The sequence below is a fragment of the Musa acuminata genome, chromosome BXJ2-4, assembly GCF_036884655.1.
Source record: "Musa acuminata AAA Group cultivar baxijiao chromosome BXJ2-4, Cavendish_Baxijiao_AAA, whole genome shotgun sequence".
In the NCBI taxonomy this organism is placed as follows: domain Eukaryota; kingdom Viridiplantae; phylum Streptophyta; class Magnoliopsida; order Zingiberales; family Musaceae; genus Musa; species Musa acuminata.
The window spans coordinates 35,006,191-35,016,497 of NC_088341.1; the positions used below are offsets into that span (position 1 = coordinate 35,006,191).

Consider the following 10,307-nt stretch of genomic DNA (forward strand, 5'->3'; position numbering starts at 1 on the left):
CACTTCGATTGGCAACACCCAAAGTAAGTTGTAGAAATGCATAAGCATAGATAGATAAGACGATCCAAAGCGGGCACAAATAAACATAAACATGATGACACGAGCTGCACATACAACCTTATCTATCATTCAAAGAGTCCCTGTTACAAACAATACGCCGTGAGCCAGTCCATAAGAGAGAAGATCCACCACGAACGTAACACTTTTGCAGTGAGAAGTAACTTGTCTTAATAACAGCAGCAGCAGCAGCAGCAGCTGCAGCTGCTTGTTGACCGGCGGCTACTACACTGGAACTCGCTTGCCTCTGTAGCGCTCAAGTAACTGCAGATGTAGCCAGACATAATTTAATTAACATGTTACAAATTTACCTACAACAAATTTGGATCGCACATTCTCACCGATGTCACAAAAGGCTGTTGGAACAGCCAGCCAAAGATGGGGATCCTCTGTAAAAATACTGCAACGGTTGGCCAAAAGCCGCTGAGAAGTTAACCCAAGTCAGCAATCAGCACAATCGAAATTTCAAAGGTAAACACCAACATTAGTAGTAATCACTAACTTCAGTTAAGGTGGCTAAATATACAAAGAAGTTGACATGTCAAATATGATAACGCCATCATTTGTAATGCGTTCCAAAACACAGCCTTTTGCCAAACGGACCACAGAAGAAGAAGAAGAAGAAGAAACATTAACCTCTGTACCAACAAATAGGCACTGACCTGAAGAGGACAATGAAGCCATATGACTCCACGATCATGCCAATGATTGGCCATCCAATCAGGACCAGGAAGAAGCCAGCGCCAAAGGATATGGTACCCTGCCAAATAAGCAAGAAATGATCCTAATCAAACAGCTCCATACAGCATGGTGGACCAGTCTATATCAACGAGTAAAACCTTGTAGTTCTTAGGCTTGGTGAAGAACTGCATCGTGGACTTGAGACCAATTGTCAACATTAGACCTGACAGGAAGAGAATCTGAGGAATATGCAACCAGAAAACAAACAGTTAAATGCATTAATTTCATAGGAAAAGCAAGACCAAAACATTTAATGCAGTGAAACAGGATGAATACGAAAAGAACTCACATTCCCCATTGCTAAAAGTCCCTTGTCAAAGAAGAAAATGATTCCCAAGAATGAGAAAAATACACCGAAACCCGTCAAGCCTAGCCCAATCTCTGATTAGACAGACTCAAGGTTAGAATATTAGACCAATGAGATCATAAAAAATAGCACTAATGGCATCAGACTACCTAGATAACAAATCATAAATAATGAAATTGAATGTAAATCCTTGTTACGGAACGGAGACATAAAGTATGGCATAAGAAACACGGATTGCTTGTCTACTAGTGACTGCAAAGGCCAATAACCAGCACTAGTCAATGAACAAGGGCCAAATCACTTGCATAGAGAAGTGGCAGCAGAAATGTTAAAACAACCTCTAAATGTTACAACCTGACCTTGTAACTGAATTTCAAGAAAGAAAAAAACTCTAATTTGAATTTCAACCAACATGTCTAGGATCTTAGTGAAGAATTAAATTCCTAAATGATACATATGTTAAATATTTGATTACGTTCACAACTGTTCCATTTATGGCTGCTGAAGAACCAGAGAGTATTGATGGTACCAAAGCTAGTCTATGAGGAGCACTATAATCAAAGTGAATCTTACTAGAATTTGAATTTCAGCCAACATGTCTAGACTATAGTGCTCCTCAGCCAATATGAGGAGCACTATAGTCTATGAGGAGCACTATAACCAGAGAATTTGAATTTCAGCCAACATGTCTAGAATCTTTTTAAATAAAAAAGGTCTACCATGAAATAGATCTCAGGATGCAGAGCAAAGCAGCATAAACATGGTAATCAAACATCACCCGAGCCCAGGCGTCAGGCGCTTCGGGTGAGCGCCTAGGTTAAACCAGGCGACCGAACCAGCGTTTGAGGTCTGGTTCGGTCTCCGATGCTTTAGTTGGTTCAATCGAACCAACTAAAGCACCGATATCAGCATGACTTCCCCAACCCTAACCCTGCTCGTCGTTCACGCTATTGCCGCTGCTGCTGCTGTCGCCACTCGCCGCTCTCGCTGCTGCTGCCGCGACTCGCTGCTAATGTTGCCGCTCCCACTCCCGCTGCCGCTGCTACTATTGCCATTGTCTCCGCTCGCCGCTTCCCCTCCCGCTCCCGCTGCTCGCTACTACCGTTGCCACTGTCTTCGCTCGCCGCTTCCGCTCTCGCTCCCGTTGCTCGCAGCTGCCGGTGCCACTGTCACCGCTTGCCGCTCCCGCTGTCGCTGCTGCTGCCGCTGCCACTGTCGTCACTCGCAGCTGCCGCTCCCACTCTTCTCAGTCAACACCCTTGGTCTTCCGACTCTTCTCTTACACTCTTCGATGGTATACTATTAGCAGTATACAGTATACAGTATACTGTTAACTGTATACTAATAATAGTATTTGTATTTATTAGATTAATTTAATAGTATATTTTTATTTAAAATTTTAAATAATTATATTTATTAATTATATTATATATTTTTATATTTTAGCGCCTCACTTCGCTCGGGCAAGCGCCTAGCGCCTCGGGCGTTTTTGGACCTTGGCGCCTAGCGCTTTTTAAATCATTGTTTTACAATCAATCAAAATACACATCTCAAATAATTTTAAGTTGCTATCAAAATGCGAAATCTTCTTTCATCACACTTCCAAAAAATTGTGATGTACAAACCTCTTCCATGTATGAAATACTAAATGTAAACGATCTCGAGTAAATGTTTGCCTATACAAAATACACATTTATACTTTTTTTTTTATTTTCCTTGAAGTTGCATATCAGGTGGTTTATTGATCAGATGTGCTGCTTTGGCAACATAAAAGGACTTAAATCCTTCTTAAACCCTTATTTCAATATTTCCCTGCTTCATTGTTGTCAGCCTTTTAACTCTCCGTACATGCACCTAGTAATCAAGATGCCAGCACCTGATAGATTTAGTTGAAGTCAGGGATGTGAATGAATCCCAGTGAATTAAATGAATTTAATCTACTCCTCCCCACCTCCCCAACCACAAAAGAAGCAAAATAAGAGAAAAGTGATTCCTGCATCACTATGCCATCTTACAAGAATGATTGCATAATAAATTTAAAAAATTGATAAAAGGGGGAAGGAAAACTAACTAAATTATTCTTGTACCTCAAAATGTTAATTATAAAATACTTGCTTAAGAATACATGACAGATTTCGTAATAAGCTGTATAAGGTAAACATCAAAAAGTGAATTGTCTCATATTTCTTTCAGTTTTATGCTTGTAATCTACCTTATGGGAACATGTAAAGGAAAATTGACATGCATTTGGCAGAGAGATCATACTTTTTCGATCATTCATCTCGAATGAAACCATTGTGTCAAGCTAGCCAATGAACACAAAGCTGCAAAAGCAAGAGCTGACACCAAGTTATTTAATTCATCAACATCAAAGTAACAAGAAATAAAACTAAAACTTATGACATGCAAAAGAAAGAAGTGACCAGCTCAAATTGGTAATCCTGAATGGATGGTCTCTTAGGCTTCATGTCATCAATAATTTTAAGACACATGATTGTTTTAGGGAGTCCACTCATGATATTTAGGATACAAAAAGTAGCAAAATGCATTTCATTTTTGCCTATGTCCCCATGGAAGAAGCCTTAAGAAATTTAAAATGTAACATGAATGCTTTTATCTGCACATCTTATTGTCCTACTGATGACATGCTAACATTTCTTAAATATAGGTATCAGGGTGATGTAATTATAAAATACCTCAAGACCTACTTGTTCCCTCACATGATATACCAACAGCAACCTACCATTCACTTATGCAGTAAGTTTTGTATGTGTTGTTAATACTTAGTGGTTAGAATTTTATGCACCTTTTGGATAAAACATGGGACAATTCATTTATGCAAGGCCACAAAACAGGCAATAGACCATGCAGTCAAAATAGCAAATCCAACATGGTGCACATTTCACACGGTGCTTACTATTGACATCCATGACCATGGAAACAATACATCCAAAACACACCAAATTTAACACTAAAAAAAAATTCCAAACTGCCATGATGTTCTGCAAATAAGTGCTAACATCAAAAAACCGAAAAAAGAAGAAGAGCTCATATTAAAAGCAGAAGTCTAGTTTAGAATTGGTAACTAGTAAGTATATCTAGGATAAAAGCAGTCAACATATAATTCTGTTCTCTGCAGTAAGTTTGTATACATTGACCTACGTGGTTAGCTATCTAGTTCATCTACACTCATGTCCTATCGGAAGTGTAATGCCTTCGGATACGAAAAGATGATGAACTGGAGGGCTCAAATAATCGAAGGGCTAATAACACTCCATATGATCTAATTATAAAAGACTCCTATATTTACAAGATGGAGAAAATTGTGGTGGCAAGAACCAAAAGTAACAGAGACTAGAGACAAGTGTACTGTGATTATAAAGTTTGAGAATATCTCTGAATCATGGAGAAAAAAAGAACAAGAACGACATTTTGCAGTGGTTTTACCGATATAAGAGACCAGACCATACAGAGAAGCAAGAAGCAAAAATAGGTTCAGGTAATGTATAGGCTTCGTGTTATTTGCCAAGATATTAGTTATGTCTACAACAATTCAGGGAGTGGTAACGCACTATTACCAGCAGCACAATCAAATCAGGGAAAGAAGAAAAGCAATTTAGGGTTTTCAACTTTTGCTGCATAGCTGGATTATTGGATGCCAGGAGTACGTTCCCGCGATGAAAGAATCAGGCGAAGTACCAGAAGGAATAGAGCCAAGTGTAGTGTGATTATAAAGTTAGAGAATATCTCTGAATCATGGAGGAAAAACCAACAAGAACAACATTTTCCAGTGACTTAATTGATATAAGAGACCTTCCAGAGAAGCAAGAAGAAAAAATTGGTTCAGGTAATATATAGGCTTCGTGTTATTTGACTAGATATCAATTCTGTCTACAACAATTCAGGGAGTGGCAACGCACTATTACCAGCAGCACAAACAAATTAGGGAAAGAAGAAAAGAAATTTAGGGTTTTCAACTTTTGCCGCATAGTTGGATTATTGGACGTCAGGAGTACCTTCCCTCGATGAAAGAATCAGGCTGTGATCGCCCCTTCAATCTGGAAGGTAAACCGCAGACGAACCTAATAAAAGATCGTTAGAGAACACAGGAAAAGGAATAGAATCTTGTAACGATCGTCACAAAATCCACAGAAGAGGTACTTCATTCACCACCAACTCAAACAAAATTGGGGAACTGATCCATAAAACGAGGAATCAGCACCTGGAGCTCCCGCTTTGTTCTCAATACAGGAATCAGGGTAAATGACTAGAAAATAATTGAAATCGGAAATCGAAGAAGAAATCAAGAAATCAACAGCACGAGATCTCATGTTAAGGGCAAACCACGGAAAGAAGAAATCAAGATGTCCACGTCCGGAGATCCCATGTCTACCCTCAAGAACGAAACGAGGGTGGATCACCAAAAAGAGGGAAGGGCGACCGAGGAACAAATCGAGAAATCAACTCACAAAGATCCTATGCTTATCCTAACGAATGAAATTGCTGTGGGAGAGAAAGAGACGCACCCGAGGAACGGCCACGAACGCCACAGAGGAAGACGAAGAAAGAGAGGGGGAGAGGGAAACCGGCGAGGGAGATGACGGAGAAAGAACAGGAGACAGAAAGAACTACGATTTAGCACACTACGCCAAGCAACCGCCTCTGGGTTTCCGTTGAAACTGCGGTTGCTTTGGGCCGTCTCCGTCTCTCCTCCTAATTCTTCCGGCCCAAATCTACTCTTATGGGCCGACCTTTATATTGAGAGGTAATTTACCCTTATATAATATATATATATATATATATATATATATATATATAACTTTCATAAATATTAAGATGAGAAGACAGATTTTTGGGGATAACAGATACTAATAATTTAACCATAATTTTTTATTGTTCCATAAATTGTGGAACCCAATGATGGAGAGAGCCTAACCTTCTCTAATTCTCATATTGTTCTCCATCAATTTGACTAACTGTGACATCTCTCAACCATCCATTGATATATTTTTCACATGCATTGTCGACTAATTCTGATATTTTTGCACTTGAGATCAGTTTATTACCATAACCATAAAAATTCAAACATTTTTTTGCATGAAAGTACACAAGATTTCAAGGTTACACAAACCTCTCTCTTTAGTACATAACAAGCATTAATGTTCATATTCCATTCCTCAGCTCTGAAGTATACAGCTAAAACTTGCCACAAATAAACAAGATGCAAGAACAAACACATCAGCCAAGTGTGGCATTCCTCCTAAAAGATCAGGTTGACCAGCATGAAGCTTCAATTGAATCAGTGCTGCCTCATTTACATGCAAAAGCATCTAAAAAGGATTGATGTGGAGGTGTTGTTGCTGAGATAGCTAAAAGCAAAACAAAGCGGAAATGTGGGTCCTTTGCCAGCAGAGTCCTCAGATTCCATCATTCAATGTTATTTCCCTGCCCCCTATTCTTCTTCTATTGTTGTCTAATGGAAGACCGGAAACCATTCTGCTGCTGCCACTACTTGCGGTGGGAATCCTGATGATGCTGCAAAAGCGCCGATGATGATCGATTGGGATGATGGCATTGCAGTCTATAACCATTTCTGGCTGCTTCTTCACCAACCCAAATGCCTCTTTTCTTGCTTGCCATGAAGTTGTAGAGAAAGCCTCCCTCAGGCCTACCTCCATTGCTGCTGCTTGGATGCTGTATCAACAAGCCGAGTACTTTGAGATCAGCTTGTAGGGAATCAAGCAACAAAGCAACATTCAAATTTACCACAGAAAGCTCACTTGATTAGAATTAGATCGACTGAATTGCCCTGCAATCATCTGGGACGGGGTGGACGATTGACCATTCCTCTGGATCTTATGAAGAAATGGAGATTGGATATAGCCATTGCCACTACATCTCGTGTTTTCTTTTCCGTCGAGCTGCTTAAGTTTGTCATCGAACTGGCAGGAACGGATTCCAGCATTAGCTAGCGCAAACAAGCAGCACGACTATGCGGGATGAGAATTATACCTTCGATCGGGTATTGAGATTGGCCATCGGTTCAAGACTATCGCCTCTGGAACCTGACCTCCCCAAACTAAGATCAAGATTGTGTTCAAGCTGGCCAGCTGATGAAGTTTTTGTTCATACAATTAGAAATGCAACACCTTTGCAAACAGACGATCAAGGGAAGCAAAATAGCTCTAAATAACTCACTGGATGTGTGCAGCTCTTCAGCATAGATGCTAGGATCAAAGTTTGTCATTGTGTCCTTTCCGTTGCATTTGATTGCGGCCTTATCATAAGCCCTGATATCTCAACGAAGCTTATTAGAACACTCCATGATCTACTCAACCGGCAGATACGAAGTAGTGAGATTTCGATATATACCTAGCAGCTTCAACTTCAGTGTCGAAAAGACCTAGATAGACGTATCTGAGAGCACAGACAAAGAAATCCTATGAGAACAATCGATGCTTTTAAACCAGAGAAACCATAGCAGAATGATCCACAACACCATTAGTCTATAAACAATATGAACTCCAAACATCTACTGGCAAGAAAGGCCAGAAGTATATATACTTTTTACCCAGTAACTGGCCCATTCTGGCCTCCCACTTTCCACATTTGTGCAAAGTCACTCCCCTGTACTTGGAGCTTCCTCTAGGATAGCTGGTGCTTTGGCGTCGAAGAACATGAACAAACTCCTCCTTCGTGAGATTGCTCATCTGCCACCAGCCAGGGATATGGTTAAGTTCGAGTTCATCCTCGTATCTAGTGGCAAGAAATTAGGAGCGAAAAGAAGACAACAACAAGGAAAACGTTGCTGCATGACTAGCCATCTCGGCATGCCCTCTCGTGTATAACCTGCTCTAGATCACCCTTATAATCATCCAGATCAAAATTAATATCAGCATCTAGTCCACGGAACTTGATCGCAGCTCGGTCATAAGCCCTGCGTCAAGATCTCTTTAGCTCAGTGATCTTAACACGAAGAGTCTATCAACTAAATCATAAGAAGTAAAAGCATACAGATCAAACCTTGCTGCGGCATGTGCGGTGTCAAATCCACCTGCAGCCCCAAAATAAGCAGCAACCAGTCAACTACTCTCAACAATTATGATGATACGGGTATTGAACCATTCGATCTAAGCCGTTTCGATCACAAATCAAGAAACAAAAGTAAACCTTTCGATCGCTTCATACGTACCCAGATAAACTTGTTTTCCGCAATCCCTGCACATCAATGAGAGAAGCCAGATTGACATGATACGAAGGAAGAAGCCAAATGAGGCCAAATGGTTGAATCAAATGCGAAAGATCCAATCTTTTTAAGGTTACGAGAAAGGGGGGAAGAAGAAGGAGAACAAAAGGTAGCAGCAGAGACGGCTAACCATATATGGGACTCCCACCGTCCCGTCCTCCGGTAGAAGGTGACACCCCGGAACTGAGAGCTCCTCGACCTCGGCCCCCTCCGGGTTCTCTTGGCGGCCTGCAGCTCGTCGGTCATTCCACCGACCACCACCACCGGCTCCGGCGACGTGCTGACGCCAGCCCAGTGGGCGCGCGGCGACGGCGTCGTCGTCACCACTTTTGCATCACCCTCGGGAAAGAATTGGCGGGTCACGACGCCCGGCTCGCGCTCGGCGGCAGGACTTCCGTCGCGGCTGCTGGAGATGGAGAATCCAAAGATCTTCCTGGCGCCCGGAACGGGCTCCCCCTCGTCGGAGACCTCGACGACGACGTCGTAGGAGACAGAACCATCGTTTTCGGCCTCGGCCGAGCCGGTTCTCGTAGCCTCCCCCTTCTCCTCCTCTACGGTGGCGGCGGAGGCCGTGGGAGAGGAACCGTCCTCCTCGGCGGCTGCCTCGTTCAGGTTCCACTCGCTTCCCATCCAAAGGCCGGAGCTTTTGCGATTCGTCTTGATCAAAATCGCAACTCTGTCCCCTTCCAGCTAACAAAAATCGAATCTTTATTCCCCTTTCTCTTTACCTCTACCGATCTCCTTGTTTATGCTTCCTTCTCCCCAAATCGAAACATAGTTCAGGGGAGAAGACAGCAGCGAAAGAGGGGTTCGATGCCCAAAGGCAACAGCTTTACCAAACTATATTGCCACCTAAAGATCGGCACCAACCAGGAAGAATCTAAAGAGGAGCAGCAATCACTCTAGTTTGCTTGCGCTTGATAGGGAACCGGAGGGAAACCTTGGCGACCGATCTCCTTTAGGATCCTACCAATTGCTCCCTGCTCTCACATCCCACCATCGAACTCCGTGTGTTTCAACCCACCCATTTATGATCCCCGTTGGTAGCTGCTGTTCTGGTCACTTCACCGGCACTCAACAGCTCCACGCCACACTTTTTCTCTGTGATGATGGAAACGGGAAAAAGGACGGTAGGAATCGTCACTTCATTGCTTTTACCATCGCACATTAACCGAATCGAAAAGCACAATACATGTGTCTCCTCCCGGAAAGAGGTCATCTCGGTTGCGGGAAAGCGACTTGCGACCTTTACCCTTTCTGTAGCCTCTTAAACGTGACAATGTCAGAGATCAAACCGTGAATTTGATCGAGTCGTGTGCATCTGATCCATACTGTCAGATGCTTACTCCGATTCACCGATAACACAAGGATCACATGTGAGGCAGAGAATTCGAACTCCGGACTGCGCGATATGTAGAAATCGATTACTGTGCTCTCGTTTCTGAACATAGAAATCGCCTCGCACGCTTCTTCTGCAAATTGCTTCATTGATAGTATAACGCTCGCTGAACAGGGCATGCTAGAGAGCTTTGTTTGTAAGCTCTACACTAGCATTAAACTTTGCTGATGAAGGGAACGGATCACTTGAACTCCACTCTATTCCCATGCCTGCTTTGGCATTACGCGGTAGAAGAAAGAGTCGTAATCTTTTGGTGGACTGACTGTTCATGATCTGCACCGGCAAACATCTATCGGAAGACGGAAAGGGATCAAAGGGGGGAAAGAGGGAAGTGCTTCCATAAGAGTCCAATCCAAGAGTACAGGCAGTGGGTCAAGCTTCCTCTTCGGAACAAGGTAAAGATGGCCCGTCGCCATTAGATGCCGCACCTCGTATTCAATGCCAGCCAGGAAGGAAAGCGAGAGATGCGAAGGAAAAGGCTCCGAGGAGAAAGACGACGAGCACCAGCCCAGCGGCAGCCCTGAGTGAGCATCACCTTTTGATGATGGTGATGATGA

General features: G+C 42.6%; 2 protein-coding genes across 5 annotated transcripts; both read right to left on the reverse strand.

Moving 5' to 3' along the window:
* Positions 1-28: 28 nt before the first annotated feature.
* On the reverse strand, positions 29-5,771 carry LOC103981448 (vesicle transport protein GOT1). 4 transcript variants are annotated; one of them, XM_065105089.1, is made up of 8 exons: positions 5,632-5,759; positions 5,122-5,187; positions 3,371-3,444; positions 1,088-1,179; positions 897-977; positions 720-817; positions 399-480; positions 29-321 (listed from the first exon to the last, which is right to left on the reverse strand). In XM_065105089.1, exons 3-8 carry the CDS (start codon positions 3,399-3,401, stop codon positions 283-285), a joined length of 423 nt encoding a protein of 140 aa, XP_064961161.1. In that variant the 5' UTR covers positions 3,402-3,444; positions 5,122-5,187; positions 5,632-5,759; the 3' UTR covers positions 29-282. The 4 variants fall into 4 exon arrangements, with proteins under 4 accessions (XP_064961161.1, XP_009396456.1, XP_064961160.1 ...); XM_009398181.3 differs by having other exon boundaries at positions 3,371-3,429; positions 5,632-5,757; XM_065105088.1 differs by having other exon boundaries at positions 3,371-3,429; positions 5,122-5,163; positions 5,632-5,733.
* A 373-nt stretch (positions 5,772-6,144) lies between these two features.
* LOC135610507 (AP2-like ethylene-responsive transcription factor TOE3) lies at positions 6,145-9,521 on the reverse strand. Its single transcript, XM_065105090.1, has 10 exons — positions 8,482-9,521; positions 8,298-8,323; positions 8,129-8,159; positions 7,955-8,042; positions 7,670-7,815; positions 7,478-7,522; positions 7,304-7,395; positions 7,118-7,215; positions 6,886-7,047; positions 6,145-6,799 (listed from the first exon to the last, which is right to left on the reverse strand). Exons 1-10 carry the CDS (start codon positions 8,979-8,981, stop codon positions 6,614-6,616), a joined length of 1,374 nt encoding a protein of 457 aa, XP_064961162.1. The 5' UTR covers positions 8,982-9,521; the 3' UTR covers positions 6,145-6,613.
* Between the last annotated feature and the right edge of the window lie 786 nt (positions 9,522-10,307).

Bases quoted from the DNA above. Each gene is read 5' to 3' on its own strand.
- LOC103981448 (XM_009398188.3), bottom strand. From the start codon at position 3,401: ATGGTTTCATTCGAGATGAATGATCGAAAAA. The intron at 978-1,087 runs GTGAGTTCTTTT...CATATTCCTCAG, and splicing joins GACTTTTAGCAATGGGGAAT to ATTCTCTTCCTGTCAGGTCT. The intron at 481-719 runs GTCAGTGCCTAT...TTAACTTCTCAG, and splicing joins GGCTTCATTGTCCTCTTCAG to CGGCTTTTGGCCAACCGTTG.
- LOC135610507 (XM_065105090.1), bottom strand. From the start codon at position 8,981: ATGGGAAGCGAGTGGAACCTGAACGAGGCAGCCGCCGAGGAGGACGGT. The intron at 7,816-7,954 runs GTTATACACGAG...GGCTGGTGGCAG, and splicing joins ATAAGGGTGATCTAGAGCAG to ATGAGCAATCTCACGAAGGA. The intron at 6,800-6,885 runs GTGAGCTTTCTG...TTGTTGATACAG, and splicing joins GTCGATCTAATTCTAATCAA to CATCCAAGCAGCAGCAATGG.